This window comes from Phoca vitulina, unplaced genomic scaffold (genome assembly GCF_004348235.1).
Source record: "Phoca vitulina isolate PV1807 unplaced genomic scaffold, GSC_HSeal_1.0 scaffold13, whole genome shotgun sequence".
Classification (NCBI taxonomy): Eukaryota; Metazoa; Chordata; class Mammalia; order Carnivora; family Phocidae; genus Phoca; species Phoca vitulina.
In genome coordinates, this window is record NW_022589716.1 from 8,639,896 (window position 1) to 8,658,079 (window position 18,184).

At 57.5% G+C, this 18,184-nt stretch overlaps 2 protein-coding genes across 2 annotated transcripts in view; one reads left to right on the forward strand and one right to left on the reverse strand.

The window, feature by feature from the left end:
* Positions 1-293: 293 nt before the first annotated feature.
* On the reverse strand, positions 294-5,538 carry CISH (cytokine inducible SH2 containing protein). The gene is made up of 3 exons (XM_032412192.1): positions 5,406-5,538; positions 2,108-2,328; positions 294-1,862 (listed from the first exon to the last, which is right to left on the reverse strand). Exons 1-3 carry the CDS (start codon positions 5,423-5,425, stop codon positions 1,330-1,332), a joined length of 774 nt encoding a protein of 257 aa, XP_032268083.1. The 5' UTR covers positions 5,426-5,538; the 3' UTR covers positions 294-1,329.
* Positions 5,539-10,198: 4,660 nt separating this feature from the next.
* MAPKAPK3 (MAPK activated protein kinase 3) overlaps positions 10,199-18,184 on the forward strand; it is a 29,857-nt gene continuing 21,871 nt past the window's right edge. Inside the window, exons 1-2 of the mRNA XM_032411364.1 lie at positions 10,199-10,311; positions 10,582-10,858. Coding sequence (XP_032267255.1) covers positions 10,634-10,858 — 225 coding nt within the window. The 5' untranslated portion in view covers positions 10,199-10,311; positions 10,582-10,633. The remainder of the gene's footprint in view (positions 10,312-10,581; positions 10,859-18,184) is intronic.

Below are 18,184 nucleotides of genomic sequence, written 5' to 3' on the forward strand. Positions count from 1 at the left end.
GTTTACACGTCTCTCAGGTCGGGTGGTCTGCTGCCACCACTCCCAGCTGGCAGAGGCCTGGGCAGTGACCCGGCAGGCAGTCCCACTGCCCTTCACCTCCTGCCTCCCATTCTCCAAGGGGAACAAGAGGTAGCAGGAGAGGAAGCCTGCTCCCTGTTCCCCTCCAACTTTTAGTGGGTCCCCTAGTAGGGCCTGCTCAGCCATATAAGGTCGCTGGGCCCCAGCTGACCCAGATGTAAAGTGGGGGATAATAATAATATCAAATGGGACAAATTGTGTAAGAACTCAAAAGAGGACCCACTGAGGGCTCCTTAAATGAAAAGTACAATTTTATTGTCGATACAGAAAAAATCAGTAGAAGAAAAAAAGACTACCGAACTGGGTTTTGCCTGTTATAATAATAATTATTTTATAAAGTCTTATCAGATACGTATTCCTTTCCCTCTCATGTGCAGGTGCCTTCCTGGCAGGAAGCGGGCCCAGCAGACCCGGGGCCCAGTCAGACCAGCCCTGCGCCAGTAGGGCTCTGCCCTGTGATGGGGTGAGTGGCGGGCTGGGCCGGGCACTGACACCTTGGCTCCATTTTCCTGTCCATTTACCCACCCTCCCAAAGCAGGGCTGGGGGCAGAAGAGGGGGGACACATTCACAGGTGGTGGGTCAGCGCCAGGATATCCAGAACTGCCTTGGGTCCAGCAACAGGTCTCAGGATGGGGCTCTCCACAAGGAGGAACCAGAGAAGCTGGGGCAGAGCTGGGGTCTCCAGAGCACTCAGGGCTCAGGGCAGAGAGGTGGGGCTGGCTCACCTCGAGACCAATCCAAGGAGAATAAATAAATAAATACTGTATAACTTTGCCATCCCCCAGCCTGGCCTGTTCCCCCATCGGGGGACGGTCACTGCCAACCTCAGTTCCTCTGGCCGCCATCCCGAGACAGGGTGGCTGGAAGGAGGGGGCCCGCCCCACCCTGTGGACTGAGAAACCAGGGCGGGCAAAGTCTACACAGTCCAGGAGGTCATAGCGGGCAAGTGGGGGCCTGGGCCCAGCCCACAGGGTGAGACAAGGTCCTGCCTGTCTCCCTCTCTTCTGACCCATGGCTCTCCACAACGAGCCACAAGGGAGCTGGGTGGGGGTTGACCTCCCGGCTGTGGGACGCTTTTCCCTGCCCCTCACCCCCCAGCCTTTGCTCCTGCTGGCTCTTCCTGGTCCGGCCGCTCAGGGGCACGTAGTCACCGGGCTGACCGGAGGAGGGACGGCGGGAGCCCAAGTCCAGCTGGGGCCGCTGTCCCCTCGGGGTACGGCCGGGTGAGGCTAGGCAGACGCCCGGGCGCGTCAGAGCTGGAAGGGGTACTGTCGGAGGTAGTCGGCCATGCGCCGGGGCAGCGGCAGGCAGTCCACGTCCGCCGCCAGGCGGTTGATGACGAGGCGACACAGGTGCTGCAGGCTGCGGGCGCTGCTTCGGCGCACGAACGGCTGCACCAGCTTCAGGTGCACGGCCGTGACTGCGGGCGCGGGCAGCGCCGGGTCGCCGGGCACGTCTTCCTTCGGGGTAGGCGGGGCCGGGGTGGGCGCAGGGTCGGGGCTGTCACTTCGGCTGTCGGCGGTACAGGAGGCCACATAGTGCTGCACCAGGCTGACCACGTCGGGGAAGGCTAGGATGCGCGGCCTGGACAGGCAGTTGGAGTCCAGGCGGAAGCTGGAGTCGGCGTACTCGATGCGCACGTTGGTGGGGCCTCGGGTGGTCTTGACCGACAGTGTGAATAGGTAGCTGGGGTGGGTGCTGTCGCGGACGAGGAATGTGCCCTCTGGCATCTTCTGCAGGTGTTGCCGGGCCTCGCTGGCCGTGATGGAACCCCAATACCAGCCTAGGCAAGTGGAGAGGGAGCCGAGAGACTGGTCACAGGGGAATTCGGCTGGGGGGCACAACATAGGGCCGGGCAGGGCAGGGCAGGACTCTGCCTGCCCCTTTACGCTTCCATGGGGAGCGCTGCACCTCCCCCGTCAGACTCTCCTGGGCAGGGCCACGTCTCTCAGATCAGACTCAACGGACAGAGCTAAGTTTTTCCCACCGGACTTCCCAGAACAAGCCTGCTTCCCTCCTCAAACTCACCAGATTCCCGGAGGTAAGAGAAGGTCTTGGCTATGCACAGCAGATCCTCCTCAGGGTCCAGCACCTTGGGTTCACTCTCTGGCTGGGCTGGGGTCTCCTCTCTAACCTCCTCCAGAAAGGCCCCGGCTGGCAAAGGTTGCATAGCTGGTTCGGGCAGCTCCAGGGACTGGGCCCACAGGGGCCGCTGCCCGATCCGCTCCACAGCCAGCAGAGAACAAGGTCTAGAAGAGGGTGGATGGGCAGTGAGTGGAGGCCCTGTGCTCGCCCTATTTCCAGAGACCCCCTGTGCCCCGGACCAGCGACATGACCTCTGGCCAGTCCATCTCAGTGTCCCCCTTGTGGGCTCAATGACGTCAGCATACCACCTCCCAGCTGTCACCACAAAAGCCTCCTTGATGGCTTCCCCCAGGTGGTGATTCTCTTTTTAAAGAGCCTTCTCCACCCTCCTGCATTTATTGAACAGTAATTAATCTCTCTATTGCGTACCAACCGAAAACACAGATCATTCCCCATAGGCATTTCTAGCTCAGGATGGGCAACTGGCGTCCCCGCCATTGGTAGGATCCAATGCAAAGAAGCCTCCCATTGGTGCCCTGTGGGCTGAGGGGGGCTGATTAGATGACACTGGTCCCACCTGAGCCATGGCCTGGGCCTTCATGGGGTGCTCCAGAGAGGCCCCCAAATTATGGTAGGATGCCTGAGGTCACATGCTACCTCCCCTTGGATAGGAGTATCTGTCGGAGGGACCTAGGTCCACACTGGCCAGGGCTGAGAGGCTGGACCAATCTCCCCAAACAGGTCAGACTCCCATCCTGTTTTCTCCTCCCAGCTGGGAGTCTGGGGTGGACACTGACCTCTAAAGGCGCTGGCAATTCCCACCTCCCACAAACATAAGCTTCCCGCAAAGGGCCGGGTACTCACTCCACATTCCAGTTCCCACCCTGGGAAGCCAGCCCTACTAGGCTTTATGATCTTATGCGAACGTTGCTGTCAGCTTCTCCACCCCCTAATGAGGGATGCTACCAGTCCAGATCCTGCGGGGTTTGGCTATACCATATTCTCAGGTGGCTAGAGTTGGGTTGCTGAGCCAGCCCCAATCTGAGCAGTAGCCTTTCTCTAGGGGAAGGCCACCCAGCATGGTGATCCTGGGGCTTCCCGGGAGTGAGGGGCATGGGCCCTGGATCCCAAGGAAGAGACTGCTCATCCTTCCTCACTCCTCAGGAAATACATCCTCAGGCCTCAGTTCTGGGTCTGGTCCCCTGCTGGGCCTCAGGACACGAAGATAACAAAACCATGGGCCTTGCCTTCAAGGAGAACTTATAACCCAAAGTCATAAATGCAAAGGGTGTCATGGGGGGTCAAGGTCTGCCTGTTCCTAAGCTGAGTCTGTGAGGCCAAAGGAAGGAGGAGGGGGAAGGCACTCCCTCCAGGCAGAGGTGACAGCACAGGTAAACAGTGCCAGGGACTTCTTAGGAGGTGGGAAGAGGTGGACAGAAGCCTTGGTGGGACGCAGGCAGACGAGCCAGATCTCACAGTGTAGGTTATAGGTGAGCATTAGAAGATTTTAACAAACCCGGAGAAGGGGTCACAAGACCCTGGTCCACCATAGTCTGCGTAGTACTTCTCCACAGCCACTCTGGGTGCATTACGGGTGCTCTGGAATCCTACTGGGGGAAACAGAGGCCAAGCTCTAAGCAACCAGCTGGTGGCCTGCCTGCTGGGTCCCCGAACTCAGCTCAGGCTAGCCACTCAGGCCAGAGCCTCCAGTGTGGCCACGTCCAGACAGCTTAGCAGGACCCTTGTGCGTGTGGGCACCTCTAGGGTCAACATGGTGTCTCGGTGTGTGAAACAGCTGTATTGGTCTCCGCAAGCTCCTGGCCAGTAACCGTGTACCTGAGGAGGGGTGTGTCCACAGCTGTCATCGTCATGGCAAGGGCCATGGCTTGTGTGTTCCAGGTGTGGGTGCCTGTACGTGTGGGTACCTGTTGCGGAGCCCCGCCTGTGAGTCCTGACTGGGGACACATGCCAGGGGAGCATACTCAGCCCTGAGGGTGGGCCCCTCAAGCAAAGCCAGCAGCTGAAACCTACATCTGGGAATCTCTGCTCCCTACCCCAGGAGGGCACCAGCTGGGTTGTGGCTGTGTATTTGGAGGTCTTAAAAATCTTGCTCCCTGACACCGAACACTGGCCCTGAGGTCCCAAGGGGCCTTCGTCTGGAACAAAGTAAAAGGAGAATGTGGGACCCCAGAATTGGGGGAGGGGTCCTGAGGACAAGGGTGTGGGGTGTTCGGGAGTCCCAAAATTCAGAGGAGGGAGATGCTGGAGACAATCAGGTAAAAGTATAGTAGCACAATCTTCCTAGCTTGCCTCCCTGGAAACAGGACGGCTCAGGGCAAGGGGCACTTCAGCCTTGCCCCACCTTCCACCCTTCTTCACTTGGTACTATGCCAGTTCTGATAACAACAGTCACTGGGCCACCCAGCTCTCCCTGGGTGTGGACACTCACTCATCTCTCCTTTCTCTCTCCCTGGAGCTTTCTGAGTTCCTGTCAGATCAGTCTGGAGAACATCAGACCTATTGGTTGAAGGGGGATGCTGAGGCGGAAGGAATGTACCAAGAATGCTCAGCTGAGGCCAAGATTCTGTCTTATCAGCCCCCACCCCACCCCTGTCTTTGGGGAAAGTTGGAGAAGGGAGGCAGGAGCCAAGTCCTCACAATGGGATCCCAGACTGGGCCGAGAGGAGGGGTGACGCAATTGTGGGGGTACCACAGGTAAAATCAGGCCAAACTCAGGCTCTTCCAAGAGCTGCTGGTCAGCAGGTGCCAACCTGGGGGGTGCCATGGATCTCAGGCTGGCTTCCCAAGAAAAGCCTAATTGTTAGCCCGTGGCAGAACAGCGGATGATGGGACAGAGAGGGGCAGGGGCTAACCCAAGGTCACCAGTAGGCCCTGCGGCCTGCAGGCTAGGGTAGAGAGCTCTGGGCCCAGAGGGGGTCTGGGCAGGTGAGCCACGTCTTGGGAGTACGCGCTTCGCGGGCGTTCAACTGCTCCAGCCAGAGCCCAGGGTTAGGCTACCCCGTGTTCCTCCCGTCGCCAGCCGACCCCCAGTTTCACCACCCACAGTGCGAGTACAGGTAGTGACGGTGTTGTCACCGTTCCCTGTCGTCACCCCGAGGTCCTTCCGCACTCGGTCATCTCCGATCCGTCAAGCCCTCTCACTGGCCGGCAGCGAGCACGAGGCGGTACGCTCCCGAATGCCGGCCGCAGAGGCCGGGCGGGGGCGAGGAGCCGCGCTTACCCCTGAACGCAGAGGACCATGTCCCGGCAGCGGCAGCAGCAGCTCCGGAGCTGGGGCTCGGCCGGACGGCGGCGGCTGGAGGGAGCCCGTGGGCGCAGGTCTCGCTCGCAGGGGAGGCTCCCTGGGCGCTCGGGCGGCGGGCTGGGACTGAGAGGCGACCGCGCGGGCGGGCCGGGAGGGCGCGGGGGGCGGGCCGGGAGGGCGGGGCGAGCCGCCTAATCTTTTGTTCTCTGTGTCCCAGCCCTTCCCGGAAGCGACGTCTTCCTAGAACCGCCGGCTGTGCTGCCGGGCCGGGGAGGGGCGTGGGTGGGGGCGCCGGCTCCCCAGTGTGGCGCTGAGGGCTGCTAAAGCCAACACCTTTGACAGATTTCCAAGAACTTTCCAGGAAAATGGGGCGGGGTCCCGCTCGCCGACCAATCGCAGCTCAGGAGGCGGAGCCGAGTGGCCGGGGCGGGCCAATTGCAGCTTTGGGATCGTAAGCTGAAGAACGAGCCGGGTTGAACGTGACCTAGAGACCAGTAGGGAAAGACCCGGTTGGAGGAGGCCAGGGAGGGGCAGGGGTTCTACCCGCCCGAGCCCAGACTACTTTTGGGCATTCCGCTTCGTTGGGGACAGTCCCCTTTGTCTCTGCAGAACTCGTGGCAGCGCAAGGGCAGGGTCACGGGCCTGTCCGCCCATCTAGCGACTCCCCCAAAGCGGTCTGTCCGGTGTGCAAGCGCCCCCTGTGGGCCGCATTTGGATCCCCGGACTCTGTGTGGGGTGGTGGGGAAGTCGGTGGCATGGGGTGGGGTTTGGAGAAGGACGTGGGAGGAGGGGAGGGCTGCAGAGGGGGGCCTCAGATCCGAACAGGTCCGCGGGGGTCAAGGATCCACCACAGCTAAAAGGATCCAGGCAAGAATGTTTTCTCTGAAAGAGTTGGGAGAGAAGGCACATCCCAATCTTGGGATAGGGCAGGTGTGGCGACCTCATTATCCATTTGATGGCTGGGGCACTCGGAGACCCCAGCATGGAGCACCTATGTAGGGTGCAGTCTCTTCAGTAGAAACTGTCTACTGCCCCATTACTGTGAAGACAAAGGGCCCTCATAGCTGCCAAGCAACAGAACTAAGATTTGAAGCTGGGTCCCTATGGGGCCAAATCCCAAGCTCTCTATCCCAGGACTACCTCTTCCCTTCACTGAACACTTTGGATGTGCCATGTACTATCAGTGATTTCCAGCCTCATTTCATTGTCTAACCACTACATAGTGTGTCCTCTTTACAGGTGAGGAGATGGAGGGACAGAGAAGTGAGAATGTACCCTAGATCTCACAGCTGGCAAGTGATGAATTGGTGCTTGGACCCCAGCACCCCCTGCCGCCCGCCTCCTCTCTAGGTTCCTTGACCTAACAACTCCTAGGCATCCTTCAAGATCCAGCTTTAAGGTCCACAGTGAAGCTTCCCTGCCGCCAGGCTAGTCAGTGTCAGAGCACCGTGGGTGTCCCCTTGAAAGCTCCCTTATGGATGTCAGGGATTATGCAGTTCTCTGTGTTAAACTAAATGGCCCCAAGGGTTTTGCCCTCCAACCACCTTTGTGCATTTGACAGAGTAACGCACCTCACCTGTGTGCATGGTCTATGGTGTGCCCCTGTTTTGCCCCAGGTGTTGTGGGTCCCTCTGGCCATCTCATTATCACCTCTCCTGCTCTGGCTGCTCCCTACCCATCCCTGCTCTGAGTGCTGGGCCCACGATGCCACCCAGTGGCAATTCGTCTCATGGTTTCACTCGACACATTTCCTTATTCTCTCCAGGATAAGCCCTCCCCACACTCCAGGGATGGGCCTTGCTGCAGGATCTCCCTGCTCCTCCCCACCAGGAATAGTCACAAGACGGGTCAGTCACAATAATACACAGCAGTGCCTTCCTCAAAGTCTGGCTCATTTGGTCTCTCTAGTCTCATCATTTGCAGCCTTTCCTCTCCCGGAAGAATAGTCTACACATGTTATGTGTGTGTGTGTGTATGTGTAGGGGCTATATTCAGTCCTCTACACTGCCCACCCCCACCCCGCCCGATGCTCGAGCGTTTGCACACACACACACACACACACACACACACACACTGGACCCCTTTGTCACTGTAAGCTATTCCAAAGGCCTCAGCCCTCGGCCCCTTGGACAAAAAGCTATCATGGAGGGCTGGGTGGCAAAGTCTGACACCACGAACCCACCCCTGCCCTAGCCCAGCTATCCCAAACAGTGAATTCTCCCATTAGTGTGCAAGTGGTTGCTGGAAAATGAGCAGCATTCTGAGTCTCTTGGGTTGAATGAACAGTTGCAAAACATCTGTCTATGATGGACCTACCTACATGGGAAATGTATGTGCTTGTGTAAGCATTGGCATTGGTGGTGGAGACTGCAAAGGGACAGGCATCGCCATTGCTTACTTCTTACATTTCCCTATGGTTTGAATTTATTATAACAGGCAAGTTTTACTTATGCAATTAAAATTTGAATTAAAAAGAGATCAGTTTAAAAATATAATTATAGGGGTGCCTGGGTGGCTCAGTCAGTTAAGCGTCTGCCTTCGGCTCAGATCTTGATCCCAGGGTCCTGGGATCAAGTCCCACGTCGAGCTCCCTGCTCAGCGGGGAGTCTGCTTCTCCCTCTACTCCTCCCCTGCTGCTCGTGATCTCTTTCTCTCTCTCTCACGCTCTCTCTCTCAAATAAGTAAATAAAATCTTTTAAAAAAATACAGTTATAAAATGTTTAGAACAATTGTAATCTGATTCTATTTTTAGAAAATAAGATAACAACTGCAACATACACTGAGATAATTTGGCTGGGACAAGGAGCCAGCCCCCACCCTCAGCTGCCCAGCACTCTGCTTGTGACTGGGACCCTGCTTGTCCAGAATGAGATCTTGCTCAGCTTTGGTTTCACCTGGCCCAAACCAGTCACCTCCAGAAGCAGGATCCTTCTCCAGTCTCCAAGCTGTGAAAGCTTCCAGATCACAGTCTCTGAGATCTTGGATCAGGTTCTTAGGTGGGGCTCTGGGACTGAGGTTCTGGGTCCTGCTGGGCATAAATGTCTGTATGCGTGTGGTGCACGCGTAAGCCCATGTGTCTGGGCACATGTGCAAATCTGCGCTTGTGCATGTGTGTGCATCTGTGAACACGTGTAAGAGCATATTTGTACAAGTGGAGGTAGGAAGGGGGCAGGGAGGCACAGGAGAGGAGGGTATCGTTCAAGGGTGAGATCTGGGCCCTGGAGTTGTTCTTTGGGGGTTGGGATGGAGACCCTGCCATGAGAGCTACTGATCAAGCTACTGGCAGGTTGCTTGATCTCTCAGGGCGTGTCTGTCCTGTAGGCTATGTGGGGTGGGTACAGCCCTGCCTCCTCTGGTCTCAGTGAGGTCATGGAGTGCCCCGGTAGAACATCCACTCAGTGTCTGGTCCGAAAGAAGGGTTTAGTCAGTTGAGGCCATCATCAGGGTCTCTGCTTCACCAAACCCTGCTGGCTTGAAGGTTGTCTCAAGGAGACAGGGCAGAGCCCTGGGCCCTTTCCTCTGGCTCTATGCCTGCACACACGGAGTCCCAGCTCTCCTGGGAGTGCTGGTCTGAAGAGCCTTGGACCTGCAGCCCAGGAATCCACGTGCATCCACATGCGTGCGTGCGTGCGTGCGTGTGTGTGTGTGTGTATGTGTTTTGGCGTATGGGGAGGTGGGCGGGAGGCTATCTGGGCCCAATCCCAAAGCCAGAAGAAGGGCTCAGAGAACCGGGTGGGACTGAGGCCTCAGCGCCTGCAGTCCTACAAGTGGCCTGTAGATGGCAGAAGAGGCCCGCGCAGGGACCTTAACCCAAGCCTCTCCTTCCCAGTCCCAAGTGAACCACCACATTCCAGTCCCTCAGCCTGAGGGTTGAGGAGTGGGCGGGTGTGCAGGAGTAATGCAGATTTGTCACAGGAGAGAGCAACACCCCCTGTGGCTCTATACAAGTTGTTTCCTCTCCGGGGGCCTCAGTTTCCTCATCTGTGAAATAAGAGTTGTTTAACAGCCTGTGATGGGAAAACTGGGTCAAAATACCTAAGATAGTCTAAGATGGGCTCAGAATAGAGACCTAAAAGTGGAAGGGAACACCACATCGTTAATATAGAGTATATGGAGTGTCAGGAGGAGACTTTTTAAACGGGGCACCAAAAGCCTAATGTATAAGATGAAAAGTTAATGGATCTGACAAAATGGGAATTTAGGCTATCTGGTCTAAGGACGCTGTATCCCAAGGGAAAAAAATAAGCCACGGATATGAGCAGGAGATGCACAGAAGGTGAGAGACACCCAGAGCCCCCAGGAATTGGAAAAAGGCGAATCACAACGAAATGCCATTTCACTTGGCCTGATGGCAAAAATTAAGACTTTAGGTAGGCTGGCGGTGGGCCACCACTAAGGAAGTCGCAAGCCTTACAAGCCTTGCTGGAGGGCCGTCTGCAGAGTGCAGGGAAAACGCCCGACTCAAGTGGCTTCCTGAGGCTCCGAGAGAAACTAGACTTCCTGCACTGTCACTTCCTAGGTCGCTGGTAAACTCCGGGGCTCACACCGCCCTCGCGGGTGTCCAGAGCGCCTAGGTTTCCGCCCCCTTCGAGAAGCCACGCCCCCTATTCTGTCCGGGCGCCCGGGCGGGGCCCGCCAGGGCCTCCCTCCCCGCCCGGTCCTGCCAGGGCTCGCCTGGCCCTTTAAGGCTGACCGAGCCCGGCCCCAAGTCCAGGACTCACGGGGGATGGGGGGTGGGGGGGGAGGGAAAGGGGAGCGGTCACGTGGGCCGCCGCCGGCGCGACTCGGCTCTAGGAGCTCCCGCCGCGGGTTCCCGGGGCCCCGGTCCCTGTCCCTCGCCGGCGCCAGCCAGGTACCCTGCTGTCAGGGACGCTCTTGCCAGGTACGCCCTCATAGGGCTCCCTCCACCTCCTGCTCCCAGAACTCGCGGCCTCTCGGCGCCCAGTCCCTTCCCCTCTTGACAGGAGTCGGGCAGGACTTGCTAGTGCCGGGCTGCGCAACCACCGCCCCCCGCCTCCCGCCTGTACTCTCGGACAGTTCGCTTCCCACTCCCGGCCCTGTCTGCTGCCCGCAGCCCAGCCAGGCTCAGGGGCTCCGGGCTGCGGAGTATTGGAAGAGTCTGAGCGGAACTCATTTTTCACTTCTCCCCCAGGTGGCCCTGGACGCGCCAGGCTGGGGTCGTCTCTGAGCGCCCCGCGGGGGCCATGGATGGCGAGACAGCAGAGGAGCAGGGGGGCAATGTGCCCCCGCAAGGTGCACCCTGCGGACCCGGCTCAGCCGGCGCTCCTGCCCTCGGGGGGCGGCGGGAGCCCAAGAAGTATGCAGTGACCGATGACTACCAGTTGTCCAAGCAGGTGCTGGGCCTGGGTGTGAACGGCAAGGTGCTGGAGTGCTTCCACAGGCGCACTGGGCAGAAATGTGCCCTGAAGGTCAGTGACCCCTCACTGCTCCATGGGTGACCTAGAGGGCCCAACAGCAGAGGCCTGTGGGTGCAAGGTGTACCCAGGACCCCTGCTAAGCTTCTTATGATCAGTATCTCCTTTCATTCTTATACTCCCCTGTAAGGTCAGGCTCCTGGTACTCCTTGCTTTACAGATGGGGAAAACAAGACTTAGCCTAGCTAAGCTCTCTCTCCCAGAGAGCAAGGGGGTGGAGTCAGTATGAGTAGAGTCTGTTGGACCCGGAAACAGGGAAGGAGTGGTTCCTGACGCGGGTTATGGCTGGGCCTATGTGTTCCTGCCAAAGGGGGGGGGGGTGCTCTCGCTCAGCTTGGTTGTTCCTTCCATGAGAAGCTGTTCTGAGTGGAATGGATCTGAGTTTCCCTCTACCTGAGGCTGAGTCCCCACCAAGGCTTGGGGTGGGGCTGCTTTCTCTCGTGGCCCCTGACTGCCTGGGCTGGAGTGCTGGGTGGGAGCCTCCCAGGGCTGGCTGGTGGGCAAGGATGGTGTCCATCACACCTGTGAGCAAGAGGTTGCTGATGGGCTCCAGCTGAGTCACCGGCCCTATGTCGAAAAGGGCAGGTCCTGCTCCAAGCCTGGCTCACCCTGGTTCCTGGGCAGAGGGCGGGCCAACCATCTATCTGTGTCACACTGTGCTCCCTGGAGGCCAAGAACTCGACTGATAGAGGTGGAATCCAGGGAGTTCTGGGGGTGGCTGATCTAGCCACATAGTTCTGGCTTAAGTCATTTAGTTCTGGGCCCAGGACCCTGCCCCATACCCAGAATGCCTTGAATCTGTTGTTACTGGGAACTTCACTCAACTGCAGTTTGTGCCAGTGGCCACCTGGACGGATAGATCATGGCAAGGAAAGTTAGACTACAGCAAGGGCTCTCATTTTACAGACATTGCAATTATGAGCCTAAGTGCAGAGTTCTGTGGACGTGGCTCTAATCTCTGGCCTGCATTTGCCAGCTCCGTGATCTTGGGCTAGGTCCTGGACTCTGGAAATCAGGTTTCTGCCTCTGTTCAGGGGGAAAGATAAGGAGTTGATGTGAACTTGGAACGAGATGATGCTTGCAGAGTAATTGGTACAGGGCCTGATGCAGGCCTGGAGAGGTTACGGGACTTATTTAGGGCACAGTGTCTGCAAGTATCTGAGCAGGGACCTGGGTCCAACTCCCTGTGTCTTTCCTAGGGGCACGAGGGCTGATAGGATGTGTCTGGAGGAGGCTCAGGGCTGGGCTGGTGAGGCTGAATCTCAGGCGCAGCTTCTTCACCTACTAACCCAGCAGTGGAATGGGGTGGGGGGGCCTTCTCTGAGTCCTTCAGGAGAAAATGGCTCTTCTCAGGGGGGAGTCTCTACCCCTTCGCTCAGCACCATCTTAGCGCTCTCACCTATAGTGGGGTAAGGGGCAGTCTGGGTAGATAGACAAGGGGCCAAGTGAAGCCAGAGAGCCTCTTAATACCAAGGCTTTGGCCCTGTGAACCAGGGCTGAGCTCTGACCAGCCCCTGTGGTGTTCCAGATGCTGTGAGCAAGGCAGGGATGGAGTGGGAGGCCAGAGATCTTGGGCCCAGGCAGCACCAGTTTTAAGCAGGCCTGGATCTAGGCCCTTCTCCGTAGACGCTGTGTCTGACAAATGACTTGGGGGAACTTCTGACTGCATCAGTTTCTAAAACACCTCCTCTTGAATCTAGGGCCTCAGTGCTTTCTTTGTTCTAGACTGGGAACTAGGACAGGCCTAGAACAAATTCCCCTGCTATACCCCTTTAGGCTTTATGGGTGAGTGTGGCTAGGGCTACTGCCTTGGGACCTTCAGGAGCTGGCCCTAGGAGGACATGGATTAGATGTGGCTCCCACTCCAACACCTTTCTTGTCTTGCCCCCAGTCTCCCTCTGGTCTAGTGGGTGAGTCTGGAAGTCTCTACCATCTGGCAGGTCTTTACCATCTTCCAAGATGGCGCTAGCACCGCTTCTGAAACATCATACCAGTACTGTGAGTGGTGGCTCCAGCCTTGATGAGGAGAGTGGCATTTTTCTACTTAGCTTCTGCTCCCTGCCGTCTCTGCCCTTCTTGGTAGTACAGGCCTAGGGCCCCGGCCTCTCTCCCTGCTTGTCCTCTTGGCCCTGAGATGGCAGAGAGTGCTCAGCCTGAAGCCCGGAATGTAGCAGGCACTCCTAAAACAGGAAGAGTTGTGGTCAATGTCCCTGTAGCTGTTACTATTCCCTGGGGGCCCTGGAGGGAAGGCTCCTCCCCAGGGAGCTGAGCCTCTTCCCCTCAGCCCCTGACCACTGTTGTGGTCCATTTTGGCTTCGCTCCCACTCAGTGGCTCCTTCCCAAGGCCACTTCTGCTGCCGGTGCCATCATTCCACTCTCCATTCCTAAGCACTTGCTGCAGTCCCCTTGGCAGGACCTAGAGGAGCCCCCTGCCTCCTACCGACATCTTGTGCCCTCCTAGGCCTCACTGATGAATTGGTACCCCTCAGTTTTACTCCTAGCTGGGCACAGCCTTGCATATCTGCCCCCCATCAGTCACCCCACCACATCCGAGACACAACACCTCCATCCTTATCACATATATGAAAACTGTGACTTGGAGTCAGTGGTCAGAAATCATGTAGCTTGATTGGGATGGCAGATTGTAGCAGAGGCCAGAGTCTCCTCCCCTCCCAACTTCCTGCCCAGCCCACTTGTGGTCCCCCGCCTCTTGGCAGGCAGAGTGACCATGACACTTAGATAAATAAGCACAATGAAAGGTTTTGAGAGGACAGAGGGGTTCTGCCTGTGGGGAAAGGGGAGTCTTCTTTCCTGCCCCTGTGCTCCGGGCTCTGGGGCTTGGGGCCCTCCTCTCTGACCGCTGGAATATGTCGGAGGCCCCTGGGGCTCCCCGTGCCCTCCTCTTCACTTCTTCATCGGACAGAGTGGAGTGGTGGGGTGCTGGAGCCGCAGGCCGGGGAGTTACCCACATGGCTCCCTGGGTGGGGCCGGCCTGTCGAAGCTGGTGCCGCAGAGCTGGATTTGAGGCTGGGCGCGGCTGCCAGGCGGGCCAGGTACTTTCTCATTTGGCAGCTGCCGCCCCCTCACCTGCCATCTCGGGACCGGTCAGATCAGCCTTGGCAGGGCCATCTGTTACCGAGTCAACCAATCAGGAAGCGGGTGGAGGGGCTGGTAGCCCTGTCCCATGGAGGCCCCCAGTAGGGGTTTCACTGTACCCAACCTCCTCCCCGGGCTGCCCCTCTCCTTGAAGGAAAGAATCGTTGGAGCTCGTGTGCTTCCATGCCAGTGGAACCTTCGGAACTGTCAGGGGTGGGCAATTGGCTGTTTAAACAAAGATCCTAGGAAGGGCATCAAACCCTAAAGAATGCAAGTAGTGGGGTTTGGGGCAGAGGTCGGTTGTTTTGAGCTGCTTCACACCTGCCCAGCTGGCCTTGCTCACAGGTGTAGAAGCTGTGCTCGAAGCCTACACCTCTGCTGGGGATCCCCTCTGCTGGGAGTGCCAGAATCTTCCCATCCTATCCAGGAGCTGATGCCGTCTCTCCAGGCTTCAGGCCTTGGTGCTGTGGATTCTAATATTCTCATAGACGGTTAGCGGTTTTCCAGAGTGTTCTGTCCAGCAGGCCCCGTCCCCAGTGCATGATACGTGTTCTCTTACCTAATTCCTGTGGTTCCCATTTTATGGGTAATGTCGCTGATATTCAGTAAGGTGAACGACTTGCCCACAATGCACAGGGGAAGAGTGGCAGGGCTGTGATGTGAGCCTATGCAGTTTGATGCCAGAGTCTTTGCATTTAAGTCACCCCACACCTCATGCTAGTTTCTGGGGGGGGGGTCTCTAAGACTTGGCCCCCGGAAGGGTGCTGGCATCCTTGGCTCCACTGGGAGCCCCAGTGGTGCTGTTCATAGTTGTCTCTCTCTCCTCAGCTCTCCTCACTATGCAGGACTCTGCTTGTGAGGGGACCAGTGGTCCCACAGGCCAGCACACAAGGGCCATGATGGCTGTGGGGCTGTCTCAGAGAGGTTGTGTGGTTCATCTCAAGCCTGGTGAGTCTCAGACAAGCCCAGCCCAGCAGAGCCCAGACTGCCACAGGCAGGAAGTGAGGTCGGTGAGTGGGCGAGAAGAAACTGTGTCTGGGCTGGGCGGGCCAGGGGAGACTTCCTGGAGGAGACTGCCAGCTTTAATCCAGGCCTCTGGTCTGAGAAGGATGTGGCCGACAGAGGAGGGCACAGGGTGTGCGTGACGGCATGCCTGATTTGCACCACTCAGCACCTGCTGCGGAGTACCACTTCCCCGCTCCCAGCCGGGGGTCCTGGCAGGATGCGGCTGATCTCAGCGGGGCAGGCGTCCAGGCCCTGACAGACGCTGCGAGCTGTAGAGGGACCGTGAGGGCTCTGTGGAAGGAGAGGCTTTTACATAGGGCCTTGAAAAAAGGTCAGCGACCCCCCCCCATTCTCCCACAACTCAGATTCATACTGCGCCCCCAGGGACCTCTGTCTGTCTTTGGTGTCCTCTCTCACTAAGTGGGCAGAAATCCTCCCTCCTTCCCCCAGAGCTTTCTTTCCTAACATCGCCAGAACCCTCGTGGAGCACTGTTGCTTAGGGTGCTCTAGAGGCTCCTGGGTCACCTGAGCTGTCCTTTAGTTCAGGCCGTGTGGGAAGGGCCTGGTCTCTGTGACAACAGAGGTCTGTTATGTCTCTGCTGAGGTTTGCACTTGGGGAAGCTATTTCCCTACTTGGATCCCTCATCTTTTTCTCCAGGGGCCTCCTTGGGATATCATCATGGAACACACCTGTGAGGGGCAGCAGGTGGGGCACCTGGCTTTGCAGTCCCCTCACCTCCTTTGGTTCCAACCTGGTGACTGGCTGCCGGGTGTCCAAAGGTGGTGGTCACCAGGCAAGAGTTGAAGACAGCGGCCATCCCTAGGTGTGGTAACAGTGTGCACCCAGCCCTCCTGCGTGTGAGGGTCTCCTGCTCTCGGGGCACTAAGAACATGGCTCCCATTGGCTCCTGTGTTTTTTCCAGGAGAATTTTGGTCCTGCTGGCCTTGCTCCTGTCTGTTTGAGATCTTACGTGTTCCCACGTGAGAGGCTGCCTGAGTGCATTTTATTGGTGGCATGTTATTGGCCTTTATGAGGATTCCCTTGGGCTCATCGTGCACCTGGGGAAGCCAGCCCCTTGTGGGGTGAGAAAGGATAGTGTGAAAGGAATTTTGGGTCCTGGACTCCTCCCTACCCTCCCACCCTTTTAGAACTAAGTGGATTAGGCCCTGTGTAATTGTGAATAAAATCCTGCTGCTGGGAACCGTGGGGGTTTTGCTTAGAGCAGGAGAACAAGAGGAGACTGCTGTTTGGGGGAACAAGGAGCCTCAGGAGGCCTTTCCAGCACTGGACAGGCCAGAGACGCTGAGAATATTGATTTTGCGTTTTTTTTTTTTTTTTTTTTTTTTTTTTGCGGGTTTTGTGTTAGGATTGCCTTTTTCTTTAGACTAGGGCTTTTGTCCTTGCTGCTTTCTCTTTGTGGCACTTTCTGTTCTTCTTAGCTCCTTGTCACTTTCATTTCTTCTTTCCCCTCTCCGTTACCCTTGCTGTCACTTAGTTCCTCCCCTCTCTGGCCTTGCTACTCTCTGTCTCAGGAGTTTCAGGCTTAATGGGCCTCTTCTCTGCAGCCTGCAGGCCAAGGGCAGGCAGCGGACAGATGGGGGCTGGTCAGGTGCTGGGGATTCACGCGAGTCACCCTGAAGGGGTCACCCTGAAGTCTCCCCCCGACAGGGTTGGGTAGGGGTAGGACAGGAAGGAGGAGCATCTGTACCCATGCCACTCACAATGTCCCCTCCTTGCTGCTGGCCTTGACCAGGTGCTGGTGGCCTTGGCAGCCAGAGCAGTGGAGTCAGGAACATTTGGGCCAAGCTTGTAACCCGAGGAGTCCCCTGTGGAGTGTAGGAAGTCAGCGTCGGCGGGGGCCTCCGCTGTTGGGTCTCCTTTTATGGCTCAATGGTCTGAGACTTACGCTCTGGACAACAGTGTGAGATTAGGAGCACTGTGACTCCCAGGGATTCTCTGGCTGAGGCTGAGGAGAGAAGGGGCTGGGGTCAGAGCCAGGGCCTCAGAGCCAGTGGGAGGAACTTGTCGAGGGACTGGGAGGGCTTGGACATGAGGTGCAACCTCCCACTACTCTAGGGGACAAAACTGCATGTGAGCTGCCCTGCACTGGCCGGGACAAGCACCCCAGAGCACCAGACTCTCTAGCCTGCACTCTGCACCTGACCCCGTCACCTGAGACACTCGAGGCTATTTTCACGGGTGTGATGGGCCAGGGCCTGGACCTGCACACTCATCACCCCATTCCTAAGGGTTCAGCCTCTAACAAGGGACTCACAGCTTGTTCTGTAGATGTTCCCCCAACATAAACCAGCCCCCTCCTCAGGGTGTGGCAGAGGGACAGGCAGGGAGCCTTCATGCTGTCCGGCAGGCAGTGGCCCATGGGGCAGAGGTTGGGGGTGGAGGGTGGGGATAAGAGCACCCACTTATCCCTTGAGTGCTTCCTACGTGCTGAACCCGGACACAGAAACATCTAAGAATGGGTGTATCACCCCCGTGTCACGGATGCAGAGGCTGAGATTTGGGAAGGTAAAGTAACTCACTCCAAGTCTCAGAGTAGGGACATGCCCTGCTGGGCTGGAACCCCTGGCCTTTCTGGCGGCAGAGTTGTGGCTCTCAGCTATCTCTGGGGATCAGGAGCCAGACCTCTCTCCCAGGCCACAGTCTACCCATCTATAAGATGAGGGGCTGGGCGCTCTGCTTGACGAGAGCCCCCCTTCTAGCTGTGCAGACCTTTTTGGTGGGCAGTGATTGTGGGCATTGCTAGGGAAGCAGGCAGGTAAATAGTGGCAATAGACGGGCAGCGTGGAGACTGGCTAGAGGGAGCCCCAAGATGCCTCTCGTAAGCTAGCTACTAAGTGGTGTTGCCAGGACGACGGTCAGCTGTGTGACTCCGCCAGCAAGGTCTGCGTTCAGCTACGGACAGGAGCTCTGGGGTTATGACTTAGGTTGGAAGACCCCTTTCCACTGTACTCCATTGCCCAGTTAAAGCCTGTAGTCAGGCTGAGCCTGTCCCCGGGCGCATCTTTACCCTAGGAAGGCATGAGAGAGTGGGGATGAGTCACTGTTGCCCGTTCCTATGGCAGGAGCATCCCTCAGTGTGGCTAGGCCACTACCCTGGCCTCTCCGAGGACTTCCCTTTCCTCCTGGCTATGGCTCCATGGCATGATCAAAGACCAGGACATTTCCCCAGGAGTTGGAACCCTCAGAGCCCTCTAGCA

Coding starts and splice junctions, on each gene's coding strand:
- CISH (XM_032412192.1), bottom strand. CDS start 5,425: ATGGTCCTCTGCGTTCAGGG. Junction 2,329..5,405: donor ATGGTCCTCTGCGTTCAGGG/GTAAGCGCGGCT, acceptor ACCCTCTTCTAG/ACCTTGTTCTCTGCTGGCTG. Junction 1,863..2,107: donor CTCTTACCTCCGGGAATCTG/GTGAGTTTGAGG, acceptor CCACTTGCCTAG/GCTGGTATTGGGGTTCCATC.